This window comes from Vicia villosa, linkage group LG2, assembly GCF_029867415.1.
Source record: "Vicia villosa cultivar HV-30 ecotype Madison, WI linkage group LG2, Vvil1.0, whole genome shotgun sequence".
Lineage (NCBI taxonomy): Eukaryota > Viridiplantae > Streptophyta > Magnoliopsida > Fabales > Fabaceae > Vicia > Vicia villosa.
This window is the reverse complement of record NC_081181.1, coordinates 222,848,442-222,874,254: the sequence shown is the minus strand read 5'-3', so window position 1 is coordinate 222,874,254 and position 25,813 is coordinate 222,848,442. Positions and strand designations below refer to the sequence as shown.

The window sequence follows — 25,813 nt, the reverse complement described above, 5'->3', positions numbered from 1 at the left end:
TTGAATGAGTTAGCTTCACTCCTAGTATGTAGGAGTAATGATCAGGAAGTAAGGTTAAAACGTGGGAATTTAGGTTATGAGAAGACATCTTTGAAAATGACAAGACGTTTCGGAAACAGTGTTATCAGTGATTATGACGCTAGTCAGCAGTCTTGGAACTTTCAAGGATCATAAAAACGAAATCTTATAATGACAAGAAACGCCTATTTCTGTTGATTCTCGAAACAGGCATTTATTGGGGGCAATTTGTTAGCTGAAGATTTCGTTTTATGTTGTTTATCCTTCAAAGGAGTTGAGAATCGAAGGAAAGATGGTTACTGATGGCCATCCCTTAAAAAGTAAAAGAATGGCTACTGATGGTCATGCTTCGAAAAATAAAGACTTCTAAGTTCGATGAAGATAAGTGAACGATGAAAGATTAATGAAAGCATATGTCTTCGGGACTTAGACAAAATTCATAGAATATGTATTCAAGTATTACTACTTAGCGTGTTTTTTTAGTAGTGTTTGTTTAATGCACTGCCACGCGTCGAAGATGGACTCAGGCGGGAAGATTTGAAATTCGAAGACGGTTTCGTAACCGTTCAACAACAGATGGCTTCGCTGGAAGTTCTGATGAGAAACGTGGCAGCAGATTAGTATAGGACCGTTAAGGTTGAAACTAGTATAAATAGGAGTCTTAGTGTTAGGATTCTGTGTGTTCATTTTATACAAATCACTCACATATTTACTCAAGTATCAAGCGTTAAGAGAAAGAGTTCGCTGAGAAAATGTACGTATGACACCACCATTTTAATACATGTGTATTATCTTTTTGTTTTTATCTTTCAGAATTACTGCATTTCGTTTATTTCCTGCCATTTACGTTTCTGCATCCTTACTTTAACGTCATTTACTTTCAAATTTACTTTCATGCTATTTACTTTCAAAGTCTTTTATATTTCTGCAGTTTAAGATTCTTTACGTTTCAATTGTCCTTTTAATTTTTTATGTCATGTCACTTCGTTGAAGTCACATTTATATATAACAAAGTGATTGTCAAGACTATTTGTCCTGTTAATTGAACAACGCTTATTGAAGGAGACAAATAATGAATATGGTTCGAATAAACATTGATAACAATCTTCTTGACTATGTGTCCTAGGATCAATCTAGTCGATCCTGCAAGTAACCAAATCATATTTATTATAGTTTGGAAGACTAGCGGTTGTTTACCGGAAATCACCGTAAACAGAGACAGGGGGATCCTCTTTCCCCGTATCTCTTTATTCTTATTACTGAGGGCCTTTCGACTCTTATTAAAGGAGCCGTAGCTCGAGGAGACATTCATGGAGTCCAGATCTGTAGGGGGCACCTAGTGTGTCTCACCTACTTTTTGCTGACGATTGTTTTTTATTTTGCAGGGCCAACTTGAATGAGGTTAATAATTTAATGGGGATCCTTAATTTGTATGCTGATGCTTCTGGACAAGAGATTAACCTGACAAAGGCAGAGGTGTTTTTCAGCAGGAATCTTAGTAGTCCAGCCCAGATTGATCTTGCTAACATTATGGGGGTGAGGCATGTGTTGGGTACAGGAACTTATTTAGGTCTCCCTTCTCTTATAGGGCGACGTAAAAAGGAAATTTTTGCTTTTGTGAAGGATCGGATTTGGAGGAAGATAAACTCGTGGCGGAGTAGACCTCTATCTAGAGCGGGGAAAAAGGTTATGATAAAATCAGTGCTTCAGGCGATTCCGTCTTATGTCATGAGCCTTTTTATCCTACCAGACGGGATTGTGGATGATATTGAAAAAATGTTGAATTCGTTTTGGTGGAGTGGTGGCCAAAATAATAGGGGTATCAGGTGGATGGCGTGGGATAAATTGACGGGGCCTAAGAAAGATGGAGGGCTTGGGTTCCAAGATTTAAGGGCGTTCAATATGGCTATGGTTGCGAAGAGGGGTTAGCATCTCTTATCAAAACCTCAATCACTAGTTGCTCGATGTTATAAAGCAAGGTACTTTCCTAGAATGTCTTTTTTAGATGCTACTCTTGGGAATAATCCTAGTTTTGCTTGGCGTAGTATCTGGCTAGCTAGGAAAGTTTTGACTCTTGGTTGCAGGTGGAGTATTGGTGATGGTAGGAACATTCCGGTGATGTTTGCACCTTGGCTTAGGGGTAAAGTTGAAGGGTGTGTTCATGGACCTCAAAGACAAGGTGCGTATGATCTTTCGGTTCATGATCTCTTATCTTCTAATGGAAAATATTGGGATATTCATATTGTTAGAGACCTGTTTGATCCTGCTGTGGCTGAGATTATTATGCATGTTCCGTTAGTTGAAGATGTGGTTGAAGATAAGTGGATTTGGAAGCATGAGACTAGTGGTTGCTATAGTGTGCGGTCGGGGTATAAGTTGTGGAGGAAAGAACAGGGTCGGGCGAGTTTCAATAGAGTGGATGGGGACTGGTGTAGTCTTTGGAATATTAAGGCCTCTCCAAGGGTTAAACATTTAATGTGGAGAATTTGTAGGGGCTGCCTACCAACTCGCGTTAGACTTCGTCAACATTATGTCTCTTGTCCGGCTTCGTGCCCCTTTTGTGAGAATCAGATGGAGGATACCTGGCATGTTCTGTTTGGTTGTGAGGTTACTAACAGGTGTTGGAGAATAGCCGGCCTTTCAAATGTTATTGACCCTCGGGTAGCTACTTTTGATAATGCTTCTTCTTTGTTGCTAGATGTTTTTAGCCGCGAGGATAGTATGACGGCAGGGAGGGTTGCGGTTATGATTGAGGTGTTGTGGAGGAACAGGAATAATATGATTTGGAATAATGAGAGTGAGAATTATTCCAAACTCGGTTTGCATGCTCTAGCTAGTTGGCAGGAATGGCATATGGCTCAGGAAAGTGTCCCTCGGGCTCATGATCAGGTGCAAATTACTTCTTGGATCCCACCTCCGTTCGGAATGTTTAAATGTAATGTGGATGCAGGTTTTAATAATATCCGTGGGACCTCGAATCGGGGCTGGTGCGTGAGGAATAGCATGGGATCGTTTGTGTTTGCAGGAGCGGCATGGGAGGTTGGTATTTCTCCCGTTTTGGACATGGAAGCTTTGGCACTCAAGGAAGCTATGCTTAATGCTATTGATTTAGGTTTGGATCATGTTATCTTTGAGAGTGATTCCCAAAACGTGACTAATGCTATTCGATCCAACCATATTGGTACTTCTGAGTTTAGTTTTATTATCGCATCTATTAAGTCTTTGTTACTCTCTTTTCCTAACTTTGAGGTAAAGTTTGTAAAACGCCAAGCGAATTCGGTTGCGCATACGTTAGCAAAAGCGGCCGATTCTTGGACTAGGCGTAGTTTATTTTACACGATTCCTCCTTGTATTGAATCTTTACTATATAATGAAATGAATTGAGTTTCTGTTTGTCAAAAAAAAAAATGTAAGTAGCAATTTAAAATTTTTATATTCTTAAAAATGTTGTATTAAAAATATGAAAATTTTAAGACGTTGTTTTATCAAAAAAAAAAACTATCTAAATTAATTTGTTATTTAATGGACCATTTTATATTCCTTTTTTTATCTCAACTACTTACACTCCAATTCTATATTTCCTTTTTGATATTGATACAGATCAATCAATCACTTATTTATTTATGAATTTAATAATTTATTTACTAATCAATCAATCATTTATTTATTTTTCTACTCAATAAATACAATTTAATTAGGAATTATTATAATAGATTGTGTTTTTCTTTTTACTAATACGTGTAACATTTGTTTGGAATGTACAATCCAATAAGTTGTTATGTATTTCCTTTTTAATCTTAACCATATTATTTCTTTTTAATTAATTTTTAGTAAAAACATAAGATATATGCACTTATTGCTCAAATGATTCATTGAACGAAAAACCCTAAAGTTTGCATACTTTACCTTCTCCCTCATTATTTGAATCTAACCCTATCATGATTTTAGTACAAATAGATCCAACCTCCACATTTTTTCTATATTCTCCAAATTCTGAACAGAAAGGTTACATCAATGTTTTTCAAACTATAGGTAATGAAAACTAGGGGTGTAATCGGATCGGTTTGGACCGGTTTTTGGTTGAAAAAAGGTCCGAACCAATGATATTTCCATCGGTTTGGTTTGGTTCGGTTTTCAACATTTTTCAAAAATGGAACCGAACCAAACTAATCGGTTTGGTTCGGTTTGGTTTGGTTTGGTTGATCGGTTTACAATGTTTATTTTTTAAAATATTATATTCATCTGTATATTCTCCATTATCGTGTTTTTTGGTGTATTTTATACTATTATTTTTTAAAACATTATATTCATCTGTATATTCTCCATTATCGTATTTTTTGGTGTATTTTATACTATTATTTTTTAAAATAATATGTTTCATGCTATATTTGTTCAAACAAATTACAAGTTGCTCTTATTCCATACGAAATAGTGACATGATTTCCATTGCATCATGAAATAAGTTTCCTATCAAATCTAAAAGTTAACACTTAGTATCAGAAAGTTGGAAAGGGATTTCAAAGCTTAACATATAGAATATAACAAAACGCACATTCATTAACATGTTTCACACCTCAAACACACATCAAAACTATTTTGTAACAAGATCTAAATGAGTTTTGATGAAGAAAAAGAAGAAAAAAAAGGTACAAAAATATATGAAAATTAACAAAGAGAACTTGAACACGAAGAAGACGACCATAACATATCATAATGACGGTAGTGAAAGGAACAATAGTTGTGGGTAGCAAGAGCAGCAGTTCTATGAAAGCATAACTTTTGTGACTTATGGTTTCTACTGTCTATGCTTTAGAGTTTGATTCTAGATGCGTGTTTTTCTTAAAGGAAGGAAGTGTAAACAAAGATAGATAATGGTTGGACCGATAAAAAATTTTAGTTTAATGATGGGTAGAATAAAATATTTAGAGCGTCATTATTTCCATTGGTTCGGTTCATCGGATTGGCGGTTCCTAAAAACTAAATCCGAGAACCGAACCAAACCACATCGGTTTTTATTGGTTTGGTTCGGTTTTTGAACCAAACCAATAATAATCGGTTTAATTTCGGTTTGGTTTGGTTTGGATTGTCGGTTTAATTGGATTTTTTTGATCCGCTTACACCCCTAATGAAAACGTCCATTGGGAGTTCTTAACCCAAATATATTTTCACGTTTTGACTTCCTCTATATCGATTAATTGTCTAAATTTTTTCTTTTGCACTTTATGCAGAATGACACTATGTATCAGTATGATTTCCGACATCGTCCCTCCAAAACTGAATTGGCAGATTAAAGTTCGTGTACTAAGGTATTAAATTGATTAATTGATTAGTAAATAAATTTTTCATCCCATTTAATTATAATAATTAAAAATCTATTTTATCAATTTAATTTATTTATTTATTATATTATTATTTTTATTATTCTTTTTTTTATATCAATCATTTATATTCTTTCTCTTTTTTATTTCAACCATTTATATTTCATTTATATTTTATAAATAGCTCAATGTTTAAAATCACGATTTAATTTATATTCTATATTCTTTCTCTCAAATTATATTTTATAAATAGCTGAATATTTGAAATCACTTAATTATTTTTAACAACATATTTAAAAAAACTTTGATATTAAAAAATATTATATATTTAATGTAAGTAATAATTTAAAATTTTGATATTCTTAACTTAATTATTTTTCACAACATATTTTAAAAAATTTGATATTAAAAAAATATATATATTTAATGTAAGTAGCAATTTAAAATTTTTATATTCTTAAAAATGTTGCATTAAAAATATGAAAATTTTAAGACGTTGTTTTATCAAAAAAAAAAACTATCTAAATTAATTTATTATTTAATGGAGTCATTTTATATTCTTTTTTATCTCAACTACTTACACTCCCATTCTATATTTCTTTTTTCATCTCAACTAATTATACTCCTTTTATTTAACCCACGTTCACCTCAAAAAAAAATTGACATATCAATTTATTATTATTAAATTGATTAATTGATCAGTAAATAAATTTTTCATCACATTAAATTATAATAACTAAAAATCTATTTCATCAATTTAGTTTATCTATTTATTATAGTATTATTTTTTATTATTCCCTTTTTTATCTCAATCATTTATATTCTTTCTCTTTTTTATCTCAACCATTTATATTCTATTTATTATATTATTATTTTTTATTATTCACTTTTTTATCTCAACCATTTATATTCTTTCTCTTTCAAACAAATGTGATTTAATTTATCTACTTAGGCTATAGCATTGTTATCCTTCCTTACCTTTTCTTTATCATTCTAACAATTATCTTTATTGTACTATTCTATTCCAAAGTTTATTGAATACAACTTGAGTATTTCATGTTTTCATCTGTGTTGAATTACTGAGTTGTTACATTATGTCTAAAAAGTTTTATTAACACTACTATTTTTTAGTGTTTAAAGAACTCTAGGTTTTGTTTTCATGTCTAATTAAAATCACTACGTTGATATTGGCTGATGAAATGATAACTGAATGCCCTAATAATCCCTACGTGTTTGGTAAAACAACATTTAAATGATGAATAAAAAATAAATGAAAGAATTGCTAAGGCTTACGAATGAGATGAGAAGGGAAAAACTAGGAGACACTTCATTATTGTTAGGGGGATTTAGATTACCTAGCTGACTTTGACTTGTCATTTTCCCAACGTATCTTCTCTTAGGGATTTGGCATGCCATAAACCTATTCACGACCATTTAAAGGCAAAGTAAAACTAGGAGGCCATAGGGGCCTTTGGGAAACATTTCCTGGGGGGTTCACTGTTGGACCATGTGGTCCTATGCAAGTCAAAATAGGCCCAGTTTGAGCGTTCAACTACATTGGTGTCGAATTTGTTGAGGAGGGTATAACGTTTGAAATAGGCGTTGAGACCGTAGTTCCCCTTGTCGAAAAAACTGGTGGTGGCACTTTATTATTGTTAGGGGGTTTTGATTACCTGGCTGACTTTGACTTGTCATTTTCCTAACGTATCTTCTCTTAGGTATTTGGCATGCCATAAACCTATTCACGACCATTTAAAGGCAAAGTAAAACTAGGAGGCCATAGGGGCCTTTGGGAAACATTTCTTGGGGGGGTTCACTGGTGGACCATGTGGTCCTATGCAAGTCGAAATAGGCCTAGTTTGAGCGTTCAACTACATTTGTGTCGAATTTGTTGAGGACGGTATAACGTCTGAAATAGGCGCTGAGACAGTAGTTCCCCCTGTCGAAAAAACTGGTGGTGTGGCACTTCATTATTGTTAGGGGGATTTTGATTACCTGGCTGACTTTGACTTGTCATTTTCCTAACGTATCTTCTTTTAGGTATTTCTTCGTTATTTGTGGTTAATTTGCCACTTCTAAGTCTCATGCAAAGAAGTAAAATATTAAAAAATAATGAAAAAAATTTGTTAAAATTTTTACAAGAACAAATATTTGTAATTGAAGAACAAGTCCCACCGGGTGTGCCAATTTGTTTACCTTGAAAATTGGTAAACAAACGCTAGTCCTCTAAAAACAAGAATCTTTGGTTACTCACAGAATCGACTAGATTGATCATATGACATGTGCTCGTTTATTTTAAACTTTGTTCTTAGGAATGAAGAACATTTAAACAATACTCACGATCTTATGATATAGCAAACATGTTATTTTTGTTGAAAGCTCACAATATCTAACACTCTAAAAATCCATTACTCTTATTTAATTAAAATCACACGAATAATATACATTTAATCACTAAGGGTGTCACACATCTCTTTCAAAACAAACATACTTCTCAAAAACTTTTTCCCAAATACGTAGCAGATAATCTCAAACAAGTTTAACAGGATAATTTCAAAATAAATAGTTCAATAATCTCAAGTTAGAAGCATGATAACTTGGAAGATAAATTGGCTTCTGTTGCCGACACTCAATAAGTCATGGTTGCTAAGCAATAAGAGATGGATGTTCACATGAAGACTATGATTGCAAGGCAATATGAAATGGGTTATGATCTCAAAGCTATTGTGGATCTTTTGAAGCATAAACCCTAGGCTTTAGGATTTTGCAAACCTTTTCATTATTTTTTATTTTATATTTTAACACGTTTTGACAAATATGGCTATTTTCTTTTGTGGTTAATGAATTTTTTCTTATTTCCTTCTTATATACCTTTTGTTGATGAAAAAAGGGGGAGTAATAATAAGTATTTAAGCATATGAATATGATAGATTGAGAATTTGATTGCTTACAATCTGAAGATTTGGTTTTGTGCTTTAAAGATAAATTTAATATACTGGATATGACTTGGGGGGCTTACAAATCTCACCCTTAGGACTATCATACTTAGGGGGAGCTTAGAAACCTCGGATTTTGAAGTCACCTGGTTAATAATCAACAATCATTATTCTTAAATACTTGTGTTTGTCATCATAAAAAAGAAGGAGATTGTTGGAACAAAATTAGTTGTGCCATATCCCTTAGGTTTTGATGATAACAAAGTATTTAAAGACCAGAGGTAGTATTATTCATTATGTCGCAATTGTTTACGTGTAAGTACTACTCCCTCCGTTCCTTTTTAAGTGTCGTTTTAGAAGAATTTTTTTGTTCCTATTTAAGTGTCGTTTTATAATTTAATGTTATAATTTGTCATTTATACCCTTATTTTCTCAATAACTCTACCTTAAATTTTTCAATTAGTTATTGGAAAAAGAGAATGTATGATTGAATTTATTTGGAAAGAGAAAATTAAATAAGGGTATAATAGAAAAATTAACTCTAATAATCCACTATCTTGGTTGAAGAGCTTTTTGCTAAAACGACACTTAAAAAGGAACAGAGGGAGTATTTATTTGCGATAACTAACCACGTCTAGGTTTTGTTCATTTGCGATCTCGGTTCATATGTTAGTATTGCTCAGCAGGAAAGTAATTTTCATTCGTTATTCACACAACAATATTTGTTCATTCGCGATCATTATTCGTGCGTCAGTACTATTCAGCAGGAAAGTAATTTTCATTCCGTCGACGTTTTTCAAGCCTGATATTGTCCATCCAATTTTTAGATTTTCTTCTCTTCCCATTGGAAAATTGGAATGAAGGTTGTGTCTCTCTTTGCTACTATCTACTTGGATTTTCTTCTTCACCTTCTTCTTATTCTCTTGAGAAGACACTTAGCAAGTATCGACCAATATGGTCTAAGATATATTTATTTTGAATTTTGCCTTTAATGTTGTTTACTAGCTTCAATAATGCTTGGCTCCTTGACTCTGGTTGCACCCATCACATAACATTTGATTCTCAACATTTTGTTGAAGAATATTTCTTCTTCTTACATTCTGTGTATTATTATTACAAATGGTTCTCAAACTCGAGTTGATGGTAGTTGAGACATTGATCTTCAATCATTTAAATTGAAAGACGCGGTTTAAGTTCCAGATCCATCTAACAACCATATATTTATTTGTAAGCTTACATAGGATATTAATTGTTTAGTTATATTCTTTGATTCTCATTATACATTGTAGGATCTTACAATAAGAATGTGATTGGAGTTGTTAAGGAACATGAGGGGTTGTATCATCTATCTGATGCACTAACTGATTAGAAAGTGTTATTTTCATTACTTTAATCTCAATTAGAGAAATTTTCTGCCTTTTAAATATGGCCCCAACATAAGTGTCTTGGTTATCCTTTTTTTCTTTCATTAATGAAGTGTATGCTTCCTTCCCTATTTTTAAAACGGTGTTAAGACTTTTAAATATGAAGTTGTCCAATTTTCTAAACATAATCGACCTACTTTTCCTTCAAGTTCTTCTAAAATTGGTGTAATCATTTGATTTTATCACTACTACAAAAAACAAATTCTAGGATTTTTATTATTTTGGATAGCACTTTACTTATAACAACGATTGAATTAAAAATCGTTGTGATATTATGTATTTTTTAAATAGATTTTTTAATTTTACAGAATTCCCAATTTTTTAAACTGAATAATCATATCATAATAGAAACAACAATACACCCATTTGTGAATTGAATTAGACCAAGAATTCTATTACATCAATGACACAATTCCATTAGGAACCAAAAAATTATATATTACATCAAAATCAAATAACCTACAATGAGACAAAACAACCTACAATATACACGTCATTAAATCAAATAATACTATATTGTGATCTTGGTGTCTTGTCTCTTGGTGTATAAACTTTAAACACCTATAATTTCAAATAATAATAGTTGTTAGAAAATAGCATCATTGGAAATTATAACATACAATAAATTGTGAATGAAGAATATAAAATACAGTCATGTTAATTTTCCCATATGCCTTCCCAAAATAGGATTCTTATCTTTCGAACTAGAGAAATACATTGATTCGGCCTCAACCATAACCCCATTATTTTGTATTGTACTACGATCATCTTTTGCTTTTGTATAAAAGGAATAATTAGAAATTTCGTATGTCGTCCACGGATAGCAACGGTTAGAAGTTTTTGCATCAAGACATGACAATCATGAGATTTTAAGCCAATTAACTTAAGATATTTCATTGATACAATATGATCTCATGGTTCAACAAGAAGAAGAATTGTGTATCTCTTTCCACTGCCGAAGCTAAGTACATAGTAGCATGTAGCAGCTGTTGTAACACCCTTCTAAAACCCCGCGGCAATTATATATAATTATTCAGAGTACATGAAAACAAGGGTGCCACAATTAAAAAATTAATTAAACATCGTACAGCTATGTCATGCATTCACTGAGGCAATCATCATAAAAATTAAAACACTTCATGTTAACACAGCGGAAATTAAAATCACACGGATTAAGTTTAACATCTCTAAAACTTTATCCTTCAAACATCAAATAATAACCAGAGTTATAAAATATAAACTCTAAACATCGCGTCCCCAGTGTTACAAATATCAGAGCATGACACCGAACGCTAGACTAAACACACTGACTCATGAGCTAATCCTCACCGAGTCGAACAGCCGATATCCTCAATCTGAAAATGACAACATGTAAGAGTGAGTCTCATCATAATTAACAAATGTTATAGAGTTATAAAGCAATAACACATCATAGTCGCATCATTCACCCAATTGTATCATAAACAGACCTTGAGACAAGTTTCATCATTGTAAACAACCAACACATCATCAATATTCATAACACTGGAAAAACATCCAATCATTTTATAAAAACATGCATATGAATGAACTGACACTATGCATGTGGTACCAACATCATCAAATGGGAATAACCCATGACCGATCCAACATCATCAAGATACGGCCCTGCCAGCACAAATTCCAAACAATGGGAATCATGCCCTTCACTGATCCAACACATCATCATGGATACAACCTCAACAATGAATATGAATAAATGCAAACACATATGAACATACTTATACCATCGTCAAGTCTATGAGTAACATCATCAAATACTCAATTCATCATAATCATCATCATCATCAAAGCATGTTTACATATATGCATCATTCAATCATAATCACATCATTAATCATCACATAGATTATTTCACAAGGTTCGTTTAGCTCGAACGACACACGAAATGGACCAACGGTTCAAAAGTTATGAGTTTTACAAAATACTTCATTTTTCAAAAACCATCAGTGGTAATCGGTTACCCAAAGGCCAGTAACCGGTTACCACGTCTTACGAAACTCATATTTCTATTTTTTGTATGGGTAATCGGTTACCCCCCCCCCTTTCAGTAACTGATTACCGACTCCCAGCCAGCAATCTTTGCCTTTTCACACAGCGGTAATCGGTTACCCTACCCTCAGTAACTGATTATTGCGTACCTGTAACCCCAAAAATGCAGATTTACAACATTCTAATCATTTCAATTCCATTCTAATTCCACCAGAACGAATTTAAGGAATCAAAACTCACACACAACACACCATACACATCATAAAACACATAACAAGCATCAATTGAAGTCATAACAACACTAACATCATAGATTTCAACAAGATGACCAATTATCATTCAATTGTTCCAAATCTCTAAATCTATCATATGACTCAATCGATACGAATTATACACCTATTATGTACTATCAACCCCTACCCCGATAATAGATGTTAACTAGATAAGTCCCCCTTACCTTAGCCAAGTTCTTGATTTGGTCCTCTTCCTCTTTGGTTCTCTTTCAGGTTCTTCAGCTCTCCCTCTCACAGCTTCTCTTTTCACGTTCCAACTCCCTTTCTCTTATTTTCCTTTATTTTATGAAAACATAAAATAAATTAGTAATGAGCTCCCTCAATTAGCACCCCCACATTACTAACTCCACCGCTTGGCCCAACGACTAACATTTTATAATTTCCAAATAATTCCAATAAAATGCTAATTTCGAATAATTAATTTAAAACTTAGTTAAATTAATAAATACGAATTTTCGGGATGTTACAGCTGTTCTCAACTTTTATGGATGAAGCAAATGTAGTTTCAATACAATTTCACACAAGACGTCATGACATTATTCTGGGATAACTTGAGTGCTATAAATATCTCCAAAAATCCTATTTAACACATTAACACTAAGCACATTGACATGGGGCACCATTTTATTAGAGACCTAGTTGAAGACAAAGTCATATCCCTTGAGCATGTGAATACTGAAAATCATATTGCTGGCTGGGATGCAGTCAAACATTGAAGAAAGATAAAGGAGACCAAAACATTGTCTCTCCCCCAACGTGATTGGTGCATGAGTAATAAGGGAAAATATAGTTTTATTAAAATACTCTCTGTGTGTGGTCACTTGTTACAATCAAGTTTATCCATTTGACCCGGGAATTTAAGTGTATCTACATGTGATGGAAGCCAAGTCGGGAAAGAAGGTCAAGAATCCTGATGTGAAGAAGGGTGACTCCAAGGAAGAAGCACCTGTTGGATCAATGAATGGATTTTCTTCAACAAGGAATATTTTTGTGACCAATAAGAAGAATCTCGCTCATGTTCATGAGTCTAACTCTGAAGCTGATGAGAATTGGGTGAACTTTAGAAACTCTCAAATGTTCAGTGCGAACCTTCAGGATTCCATGTGATATCTTTGTATGTGGTTTGTTTATTGTGTTATGATTTTGTAAGGGTTTAATACCCAAGATTTTTTTAGCATTATGCACCATGTGCTACTTAACTCTATATGCTAATATACTTTTGTGGGAAGTTCTTAGCTGGATTGGTAGGTTTTGAAGAGATGTATGACATAATGTCTTGACATCAAATTGAGTGGTTGAGAAATTGATTTCTCAGTTTTGTTGTGCTTGCAGATTCCACTGACTAACGCCATTTTTTTCTACTAATATCTCTAGTTGTGTAGAATAAAATGTCCTATCAACTAGAGAAACATGTCGAGCGAGAAGTACTATACGGGATCATACAACATCGGGTCTCCAAACTGAGAAAAATAGTAGTACCAGAAAAATACTCCCTGAAGCTCACCCACTAGACTAGGGTGCCTGTTCTGATACCAATTAAAATTTCTGGTACAGGCAAAACATGTTAATACTTATGTCTTTATATTATAACAATGTCAAGACAGATGTTACGACATCTGTCTCCAAACTGAGCAGATACATCAAACTGAATTTGATACTTATAAAATTGCATAATGAAAAATAACATAATAAGTTGTTAACCTAGTTCAGTGCAACAACACCTAATATGAGGCTACCAAGTCAGGAAGAAAATCCACTATTAGCAGTATTAGTTCAAATCCTAAACATTCCCAGTTAAAAACTTCTCGCCTAATCACTACCCAGCCATACTTCTGCCTAGAAATTGACATCTAGACCTGGTAAGTCGACATCCCACTTCCAATTATCGCAATGATAAAACAATCACACACTTTGTGACCAATGAAATCCAAATAGAAATATCACACTTTCCAATAAAAAGAACTTTGTTAAGCACCCTAACTAAGAACAACATTCAAATCTCTTGCTTAAAAGCTTCAAGAGTGAGACTAACACTCAACTCATTACCTCAAAGCTTCTGAGTGAGTCTATTACGTCTACCACAAGTACCAAAAGATACAAGGGTGACTCAAAACTACACAAGAGACTCTCAAACCTGCAACATAAAACTTCCTCTAATTTACAAATTATATGAAAGTTATTTTTTATTAGGTTAGGTCTTAAGTAATATAGTTTTATCTACAAAGTGTTTATATTTAGGAACGAAATTAGTAATAAGTGGTTGAATGCCCAAGTCTAAACTGATTATTAGAAGATGTATATTAAAATTTCAAAATAGAAGAAGGTATTAATAAAATTCTCCCATATTAAAAAATGAACCGTGATGTAACCCTTCCCTTCCTAAATTCAGAAAACCCTATGTTATCTTCAATCTTTCTGAGATTCAATAATCTCTGCCTCTCTTCTTCTCCATATTCATCGATCTGCTTCTGTTCTTCTCTGTACTAATGGATCGTCCGCAAGAAAGACTTCTCTGTCACCATACTATAGAGATTGGAGCGCAAGAGGAGACTTGGAACTCAAAACCCTTCAACACGACTTCAATTTTTAAGGTAAAATTAGGGTTTGATAGAAAATTAGGTTTGATAGCAATTAGGTTCAATATTTCATAAACACTTATGAAAAAAAAGCTGAAAATGAAGTATGAACAATGTGTGATATACTGTTTTTGTAAGGTCTTCCAAACAATTTCACAAAATTATGTCGGTAAATTATACTTGGGTGGGTGCTTAATCTTAAACTGGTAGCAGAAAGACATGGTCAACAACTGCTTTTCTGAATTGAATCCCTAACTAAGTGATGATGTAGAATTACTAGTGAATCACATTCAATAGTTGTTAAAAATGGATATGATTGAGCCGATTTTCTAATCCATACGAATATGGTGCGAATCATGGTGGATCTTTTTGCCATTAGAAAATGTGCAAAGTTATCTATATCATATTGTTTCCATGCATGATTATGGGTTGAATAATATTCCGGGATCAACAATAGTAAATATTACTATCACACTTCTATGAGTAATCTATCATGTATGAATTCTTTCATTCTATATTGCTATACATCATTGTTTGTAAGATCAATGCTAGTTTGAGAAACCTTTTATTTTTTATGTGGATGTGGTGGGTATGTAGGCTATTGAATACGCATGTGCTACCTCTTCATTTTATCTTATGGAATGTCCTGAATAATTCATGATTTGATTTTCTCTATATGTAAAATCAACACCTTGTGTGGTATCATGATTATATCTTCCAGTTTCAATGTATATTTTGTAATAACTTAATATTGTTTCTCTCATAGGAAGAATCAATCTAATGGAGGGTCAAGATGAGATTCTCACCTGATATCCCAATGGAGGCCCTTGTCAGTGTGCACTCTTTGATGTTCCAACCACAAATAATTTTGGGTTTCATCTAGTATCAATCAAGGTATGCTTGATCTCTAATTATTATAAATCAATCCTAGTATTAAGGTTAATGTTGAGATGCTTTATTCAACATTTTGTGATGAACTTAATGATGAAGATATGGATAATGAGAGTGAGAGAGCAAATCAATTCAACATTTTCACTTTTTGAAGTGGACTCTCTCCTCTCTATACCTCTTTAGAAATCCAGCATTAAGGCTTACTTTGGGATTGGATTGCTATTCACAATTTATGTGTTAAAATGGATTTTCTGCTTTGACTTTCTAGTTTGATTTTCTGGTTTAAATCGGATTTTGAATGTATGATTGTATTCTTTAGTGGCTTTTAATTTCAATTTGCATGAATTATTATTAGAATAACAAGGTGTTGCATCTTAGTGAATTTAGTTGCAAATTGCTCATTATGATTGCCCAATTTTTTTTTTTTGTTAATTCTTGTTTTGTTTTGGTTGTCCTGTTTCTGTTTAGTGTATCCAACTTTATAACCCAAAACTCTAAATATATATTATGTAATTTTAATTGGAAATAGTTTCACATAGTGATTTTAAAGAAATTAGCATCAAGTTCTTTGTGAACTCTGGGCATTGATAATTTCACTTTTAGACGCATGGAAGTCAGAAGTATGGTAGAGAACTAGTGGATTTATAGAATTGAAATGTTATACAGTTATACTCAGGGGTTAGTACCCTGATGGTTGGAACTACAATTAGCTATGCAAAAGCAAAGAAAGGGTGTCTCACTCAAGTAAGTTTGATTTTGCATCTTATTTGAACTTACTTACATAAGCACCCGAATAAGTGTGTAATGAAAATAACTTATGACATACCCAGGGGCATGGTTGTCAAAATCGGGATCTCGATAAAGATCATTAAGGTATAGAAAAATTGTAAATCGTAAATTTTAACACGGATCGTAAGATCTCAACAAATAGACAAAATTATAGAAATAACTAGAAAAAATTACTTTAACATAAAATTCTCATTAATTTAATCATCAATAGCAAATATTTTATACAAAAAAAACATAATAGAAGGATTTGATTTGAATTTATAGAAAAGATAGATGAAGGGAGGAAATCGATTCATTGTATGATTAATCGATACAAAATTCTCAGAGTTCTCGTGCCTTTTGTTTGCGGACAATCTTTATTTTACAACTCTCAAAAGCTCATTTAAAATATTGCAAGTCCCAAAACTCTAAAGTATGTGTGCACAATAGTCAGGGTTAATTATGGATCAGTTTATAGGCTGATTCCAAGATCTCATGATTTAAAGATCTTTCTCTAGGAGTTCACGCTCCAGCCATATCCAAGATCTTTGTGCCACTTAAATCGGTGGCACGTTGCCAGCGCATAAGATCGTAAGATTTGGGGAGTTAGAATGAGATCCCGACAACCATTACCATGAGTTCTTTACGGTTTATCTAAAAAAATCATGATTATCTATGAAAATAGCTTACAATTTATACCAGAACAATTGAACCATATTTTCTTTATAATTATCAAAACACTTACGTATTCATTAAAGCTTGCCTAATTGCATGCTATATTTTAAATGTATACCCCACCCACTCACTCACCCAACTATCCATTTCTTCAATAATAATTAATTGAATTTATGATGTATAGGAACTTCTTCAATCAATGCCACCCATCACTTTGTAGTAAGACCATCATAAATACAAAGTTTGGTAGGTTCATTGAAAACACGTCAATTTTTTTTAAGGGAGTCATATTTCATTTTTGTGAATCACCATTCAAAAAGAAATTCTACATTCTGTGAATCAAAATATATTTTAAGTGATTCTACATTGATATTTGCATTGCTCTCTACATTCTTTGAATCATGATATCTCAATATCGTCCAGATTTTCGTGTAATAATGATGGAGAGTAAACTTCTTGTAAGTATATTATAAAGAAATATGATGCATTGTATACCATTTTTTTTTTGTTTTTTTTTTGTTCTATAAGTTTTGAACTCATGTGTTGCAGAGACTTCCAAAGATATATGTGAAAAAATATTGGAAAGGAACCTCAAATCCCATATTTTTTAGGCTTCCAAATGGTGTTCAACACAAAATATTCTGGGAAGAACGTGATGGTGATGTTTGGTTTCAAAAAAATTGGAAAGATTTTGCAAAGTGTTTAAAATATGGAGATATCTTAACTTTTAAACATACTGGTGGAGCATATTTCAAAGTAAAGATATTTGGTAGAAATTCTTTAGAAATAAATTATTCAAATATCAAATGTTTAGATGAAGTTGTTGATTTAAGTGATGATGAGAGTGAAGAACGCACACAAACTCAAAAGAGAAAAAATGGCAAAAGAAAAGTTGCAGATTTGAATCCAAGTGAGTTTATGTAATATCTTTTTTTAATTTAACGTATTTTCTTAATAATTTTAACTTCTTATTATTCCCTTTTTTTTGTTTTTTGGTTAGGTTATGATTTCAATTTTTTTCATTTGTTTTTTTTCTTATTAAACATTAATTTATTCATAATTATATTTTTTTAACTATAAAATGATTGAATAAACAAATCACAAACAGAACTCTTAATCTGTTACAAAGTAACTTGTAAATGATGAATTTATTTATTTTTTATTTTGTAGGTAGAAACAAAGGTGTGATTAAGAAGGCCAAGAAATGTTCAAACATAGGAAATATTGATGATGGGAGAGTTAATAAGGAGATTCCATATTTTGAAGTCACATTGACACCAACTTATGTCAATTATTATAGTATGGTATGTATACTATCTAAAATATCTTATAATTTTGGCTTTAATTTATATATTTTAATCACTAATAAGCTATGGTTCATGAATTGAAACAGAGGATACCAAATGTGTTTTCAAGAAAATATTTGAAAGAGACGGAAGAAATTGCAATCTTGAAAGTTGGGGAGGACATGACTATGGAAGTGGGGTTCAGGTTTGATGCTAATGCCAAAGGAATGGTTTTTCAAAATGGTTGGAAGAATTTTTCACAAAAATATAATTTACAAATTGGTGATATTTGTAAATTTGTGATGACACAATCCAAACCACTTTTATTTTCCATTGCTATTACTCGAGCCAAAATGGAATCAAAACCTAAGAAGTTCCAAGGTTTTTCTTTCTTACTTACTTTATTTTTATTGGCTAATATATTTTTGAATTGATATTTGATTAACATCTTACATTTATATTTATTAATAGTTTTTCTTAATTTTTTTCTTCATTGATTATATAAAAAAAGGTGTCTCTTCGGGTGATGATACAATTCCAAAAAGAAAAAGCATTGGAGAAAGTTCTAGAGGTAGAGGTCGCCCAAAAAAACATGTTTCCAAAGGTATTCTTCTAATTTCATTAAAAAAAAAAATCAAATTTGATTAATGTGAAGATTTCTTAGATATATGTAATTTTAAATAGTTGTCTTAAGTACAAATAGTTTTTGATTTGATCTCTACACTTATCAATAGTTTAAAGTCTCATGAATTTTTTTTTTGACCAATAGTCCCATGAATTTTAAATAACATGAATTGTTCATTTTTGTTAAGATATGGTGTGAAGGTCCAAATTTGTTGGGAGTTCAATGCAACAACCTTAACAAGAGAGTTGTAGCACAAGACTTGCACTATCAAGGTAATTGTTTGCTGGGAGTTCAGTGTCTGTTCCAAGTTAAACAAGAGAGTTAAATATAGTTGTTCTTTGAACTGTAATAATTTATGTTAGCTACTGTGTTGTGTTCATGACTATTTGAAGATTTTAGTATTTTATTTATTTATATATTTTGTTACTTAGGTTATTGCTAATTTGGTAATTTGTTTTGGTAAAAATATGTAGTACATTAGTACAATATTTGCAGAGTCTGTTTTTCACTTCATCATGGATTATGTATAGTTTTTTACTTCAACAGAAAACAGACTCAATATGCTTGCTAAAAAATGGCATGAACTTATTTTGAAGTTTAACAGAAAATAGACTTAATATTTTGCATACTTCTATACATTATATCTACTTCTATATTTTCAGTAGTGAGTTCAATGATATGCTAAGTAAAAAACTACTAAATTCCTTTTAGATATGATCCATAGTTAATGACAAATGTAGTTTTTTATAAACTAATGCATTGGACCTTTAAGAGTGCAGCCTGCTATTGAATATGCAGGACCATATTAGACAAATTGGACCATTATACCATATTTAATTGGACAATATACAATATATTTGACCTTAATTAAGACATTTCTATTGGAAAATGATATACATAATATGAGGGAATAGAAATACATGGGAAACTTAATGTGTAGAGATAATTACACATATAGTGTTTACTATAGTTGAGAAATGGTAAGCATCTTCACTATAGTGTTTACTAACAATTTGAAAAGTCAAACATGTGAAAAATAATATTTTATTTATTGATAATAATAGAAGTAATATTTTAAAAATCTGACCGAACCGAAGGAGTCGCTGGTCTATTTTGATTATTGGATCAGATAAACTATTAATTGAATTTGTGGAAATCGACCAGAATCGATAAATATCGGTGAACATTAAATGCATTAGAAAAGTAATACAATGAATATATATGCATTAGAAAAGTAAAGATTTAAACAGGAATACAATGAATATATATGAACATTAAATGCATTATGAACATTGTAATAGGCTAACCTAAGCTTTGCATACGAAAAAATATATTAAAATATGCAATTGAGATGATTATAGATGGAGTGTTTACACTGTTGAAATATAAACTTGATTTGGGCCTAATTATTAATGGTATTTTTTATGAATTAGTTTTGTTCCATGCCATTTGTTCCCTGTAATAACTAATAACCGATTTTTCATGCCATATACGAACAAATCTTAAGTTACTATTTCGGTTCAAAACTGTGTTGTTAAGTTACTTACTCATAATGAATCCTTTGAAATGTTCTCAATCTTATTAGATCTATGGAGTACAGCCATCTGTAAGTAATGTGCTCAGTGGTGGTAAATCAGGTAAATATCCTTTATTTCTTTGTCATTTTTTGGCATCTGCGAAGTGATTTATACAAAATTGCTATGTAAAATACAGTTAAAATTCTGTAGAACAATGTTATTTATTACTCTCTTCTTATGTCTTGGATTTGTAGGAATCAGTGAAATGCGATTGATTTGTTGATATTGGTACGTAGATAAAACTGTTGAAATTGTTTCATTTAGAGCATAATATAATTATTTTCTTCACATTGTCGATCTAAATCAACCATGTCACTCTTTGCAATGTGTAATAAATTGTCTTTCACTCTAGAAGATTATCATAAGTAAAGTATTTGAATGTAACTACATGTGTTGGTGTCATCGATTACAGGTGCATAACTGTGGTTACATATGTTCACATGATTTGTTGTTTAAGCATCCATATGTAAAATACGGTTAAAATTTTGTAGAACAATGTTATTTAGTACTCTCTTCTTATGTCTTGAATTTGTAGGAATCGATGAAATGCGATTGATTTGTTAATATTGGTATGTAGATAAAACCATTGCAATTGTTTTATTTAGAGCATATATAATTATTTTCTTCACATTGTCGATCTAAATCAACCATGTCACTCTTTGCAATATGTTTTACAATTCTTGCCAAACCCTCCGCCGCAATTGCAAATAAAAACGGCGATAGCGGACCCCCCTGCCTCAATCCTCTCTTGACTAAGAATTCTTCCGTAGGGCTTCCATTAACTAATACAGACATGCTGCTGGAAAAAATTCCAGCCTCCAACCAGCTTAACCATTTTTGACCAAATCCCATTTTGACCATGACATCACGCAAATATTTCCAATCAACACAATCATAAGCTTGAGAAAAATCGACTTTAAACATAATGCAGCTCCTTCTTTCTCTTCTCGCAAAGTCAATCAACTCATTAGTTGCAACAATGCCATCAAGTATTTTCCTACCGGGGAAACATGTTTGGGTTTCGGAAACAATCTTCCCGTTCACTCTGCTGAGTCTTGCTGCTAGAATCTTGGAAACCACTTTATACAAGCATCCTATCAAGCAAATGGGACGATAATCGTCTTGGCGTTAAAGATTCTCAACTTTAGGAATCGGCGCAAGAAAAGAGGAAGTCATTGCCTTAGGTAACTTTGATATCTTATGAAACTCCTGAATGAAATCAATTATATCTCCTCCAACAATACTCCAGCATTTTTTGATAAATTTCATGTTGAATCCATCGGGACCAGGACTTTTATCCCCATAACAGTCCAAAATAACATCTTCAATCTCTTCTTTTGTAAAAAAAATCCTCCAATCTCATGTTGTCCTCAGCTGTCAAATAATTAAATTCCAATCCATTGATATTTGGTCTGATGTCAGTCTGCTCCTTAAACCGTTTAGCAAAATGCAGTTTAATCTCATGCTTCACCTCTTCCACAGAACTAACCACCCCACTACTCGTGCTAATCTCCACAATTGCATTCCTTCTGTACCTAGCCTTCATGATTGAGTGAAAATACCTTGTGTTGAACTCTCCCTCTTGTACCCACTTTTGCCTAGATTTCTATCTTAGAATACACTCCTTTAATTGCAGACAGTTCCAAATTAATTCAGACTTAGCTTTCCTCAAGTCTTGCATATCTTGTGATATTAAAGTTCTGGAATTTTCCATTTCCAACTCAAGATCATTTTAGACATCAACATTTCTCTCCACCTTTAAATCAATCCACCCAAATACGTTTTCATTCCACAACTTTAACCTCACCTCCAACCTCTTAAATTTTTCTTTGATTACAATTGATTTCTTGCCCTGGATCACAAATGACTCCCATTCTTTCTTGACAAACGATAGGAATTCCGGATCGTCATACCAGGCCTTCAAGACTTTAAAGGGTTTTGGATTCCATTTGAGCTTACTTGTTAAGATCCAGACAGACCTATGATCCGAGACATCCTTATTTCCATACGTTTGAGCCACGACATTCCAACTCTGAATAATTCTTTCAGATAATAAGAACCTATCTCCACGACTGCTAGAAATTGTTTTAATGTATGCATACATATATGTATATGAATAGTAATAGATGAAATATTTTATTTAGTTTTAAAATAATAGCACTTAATTATTTAAGTAATAAATAATATTAAGTAATTTAAGATACATACATGATACATAAAATACTATATGATGGCTTTTAATTACATAAAATATATATAATATTATTTTTATTTGATGGGATATTGTATTAAATTAATACAATGATGATAATTGAATATGCTTTCAATAAAAATAAATATATATGAGTATTTATTTATTTTAATCCGATGAAAAGTTGTCACTCGGAAGTCATTCTAGCAAACCTGCAAAATAAATACTTAAATAATAAATTTATATTTATCACTATTAATAGTGACATCACTTAATTATCTTATAAGGAGACCTGTATATATCTATTGTGAAAACCATAATACTTTTATAAACTTTGAGTAAGTATATGAGATTTATTGACTTAGAGACGTCTTAGTAAATATTGATTGATGGAAGAAAATTGTGTCTTCATCAATTGTGTATAAAGTAGCTACTGATTAACGAGGTAATATCCTCTATTTATATGAAGTCAGGTCAAAGTGATCCTCTGAAAAAGCTCTTGGAAGAAATTGGATTTGTGAACACATCGAGGATAATTGGACTTAAGGTCAATTGAAATTAACAAGTGATGGGAACCCAACCTTTGTGATTGGAGATCCCATGAAAAAGGTTCATATGGGTAAGAACAAGTCACTTGTTAGCTCTACTAGCGCGCGCACACACACACACACACACAAAATATTTGATTAATTTTTCTTGCGTCCTTTTCTTATGGTGTAGATGAGAAAGTGCTAGACAATGTATTACTGAGAGGATAAGCTTATTTATGTAGCTTTTAATAAATTTCATATCCTTTATTGGTGGTGTATGATTTGCAACATACAGTTGATGAAATCACCTATATGAGTATTGAGTGGGACCGTTTGTATGAGATCTTGACGAAATATCTAGAGCACTCATGAAATAACCAGGCACATGCATGACCTATTAGCGCACCACAACGTCAACAACAAGAATTATGGGGGTGTGATGTGGATGGTAGACCTCTAACATACGTATAATATCTTTGGTTCATATAGTTTGTTACACTAGTTTGACGCATGACATCCATGATGTTAAGCTAGAAAATTCTTTTTCACTCTTCTTTTGAACTTTTGAAATATGGGGGGATTGTTGTAAATTTTAAATATATTTTAAAAGTTTTAAATAATTTTATCTTTTCTTTAATTGACAAATATAAAAAAATATTTTTTAATTATTATTATTATTATTATTATTTATTTTGCTTTATGATGATTTTAAATTGGTCAAATAATTTAATAAGTTTGACCTGAATGAATCAAATCTATTACTCCAACTTTCTCTGTTTTATATAAGTCTCCTACCATTTACAAGAAGATGACTGGAAGAATAGACTGTAAAAAATATTTCGTCTTCTCTTTCTTCTTCTTTTTTTTTTTGGTTACATATTTCGGCTAAGGTTTCTTCTTGTTGTTCTTATACCTCATATTCTTATTACGAATTTGAGAAGAACCTGTTAAATCTTGGGGGATTTACGTTAATGAGGCGGATAAATCCTTAAAGACAGTATACTTACACGTCTGAGATTTATTTAACTGGCCTCAAATTTATTTAACTGTTTATTATTTTGTAGGTTTAATCGTTTTTATTAAAAAAAAGGACTGGATTATGTCGGTGGCAAAGTTATACAACAATGATGATGAGAGTTTATTATTTTATCAAGTTTATTATTTTATCTAGTTTTCATTGTTGATTTAAGTGATGATGATGAGAGTGAAGAACACACACAAACTCAAAAGAGAAAAAATGGCAAAAAAAAAAAGTTGCAGATTTGAATTCAAGTTAGTTTATGTAATATCTTTTTCAATTTAATGTATTTTCTTAATAATTTTAACTTATTCTTCATCTTGTTGTTATTCACTTTTCTTTTTTTTGGTTATGTTATGATTTCAAAAAAAATTCATTTGTTTTTTTCCTTATAAAACATTGTTTTATTTATAATTAAATTTATTTTTTAACTATAAATTGATTGTGTAAACAAAATCACAAACAAAACTCTTAATATGTTACAAAGTAACTTGTAAATAATGATATTTTTTAAAATTTTGTAGGTAGAAACAAAGGTGTGATTAAGAAGGCCAAAAAATGTTCAAACATAGCAAATATTAATGATGGGATAGTTAATAAGGAGAATCCTTATTTTGAAGTTACATTGACACCAACTTATGTCAATTATTATAGTATGATATGCATGCTATCTAAAATATCATATAATTTTGACTTTAGTTTATATATTTTAATCAATAATAAGGTATGGTTCATGAATTGAAACAGAGGATACCGAACGTGTTTTCAAGTAAATATTTGAAAGAGACGGAAGAAATTGCAATCTTGAAAGTTGGGGAGGACATGACTATGGAAGTGGGGTTCAGGTTTGATGCTAATGCCAAAGGAATGGTTTTTCAAAATGGTTGGAAGAATTTTTCACAAAAATATAATTTACAAATTGGTGATATTTGTAAATTTGTGATGACACAATCCAAACCACTTTTATTTTCCATTGCTATTACTCGAGCCAAAATGGAATCAAAACCTAAGAAGTTTCAAGGTTTTTCTTTCTTACTTACTAACTAGTATAAGACCCGTGCGTCTGCACGGGTAATTCATATCTTAATGTGAATAATATAGTGCAAACGAAATTTAAAACCTTAAACACTTAAAATGAAGAATATTGAATTAAGATTTACAAAAATAAAATAGATATGAAATCAATATTTAGTAAATTTGTTTTAGAGAGCTGTGGTATAAAAATACCAAAAGAAAATAGAACAACAATGATAAAAAATTGACTTCAAATGACTCCAAGAATTTAATAAATAGATAGTGCATTTGGGATTAAAAAGCTATTTGATCAATTATTTGAATGGTCATAGTAAAACAATTAGTTTGTTGCATACAAGTGTGAGAATTATTAAAGAAGATTGATGTTAAAATAAAAATAAATATGAGTGTATATGAGCACATAAATCTTAATGGTTCTTAGAAATATACTTACAATTGTTTAAGTAAAACATCATCCTTGAAAGTGAAATATTATATGAAGGCTGTATAAAAAAAATTGGGAGTATTATAAAATTAAGATAGCTAGGTTTATGTTCCAATCTGTTTTGTAATGCTTCAACTAATTCCAATCACACCACATTGTTAATAAAAGATTAAATGCTGACTGTTATAAATTCATGG

General features: G+C 31.7%; 1 protein-coding gene across 4 annotated transcripts; it reads left to right on the top strand.

The window, feature by feature from the left end:
• Positions 1-15,951: 15,951 nt before the first annotated feature.
• Positions 15,952-20,977, top strand: LOC131654031 (B3 domain-containing protein REM23-like). Of its 4 annotated transcripts, XR_009299187.1 has the most exons (9): positions 15,953-17,388; positions 17,480-17,840; positions 18,101-18,234; positions 18,324-18,597; positions 18,728-18,820; positions 19,029-19,113; positions 20,427-20,478; positions 20,613-20,646; positions 20,831-20,968. XR_009299187.1 is itself a non-coding variant. In XM_058924428.1 (6 exons), the coding sequence occupies exons 1-6, from the start codon at positions 16,178-16,180 to the stop codon at positions 19,037-19,039; spliced, it is 927 nt and encodes a 308-aa protein (XP_058780411.1). In that variant the 5' UTR covers positions 15,952-16,177; the 3' UTR covers positions 19,040-19,255. The 4 variants fall into 4 exon arrangements, 2 of the variants coding, with proteins under 2 accessions (XP_058780411.1, XP_058780410.1); XR_009299186.1 differs by having other exon boundaries at positions 20,613-20,977; XM_058924428.1 differs by lacking the exons at positions 20,427-20,478; positions 20,613-20,646; positions 20,831-20,968 and having other exon boundaries at positions 15,952-16,231; positions 19,029-19,255.
• Positions 20,978-25,813: the final 4,836 nt, after the last annotated feature.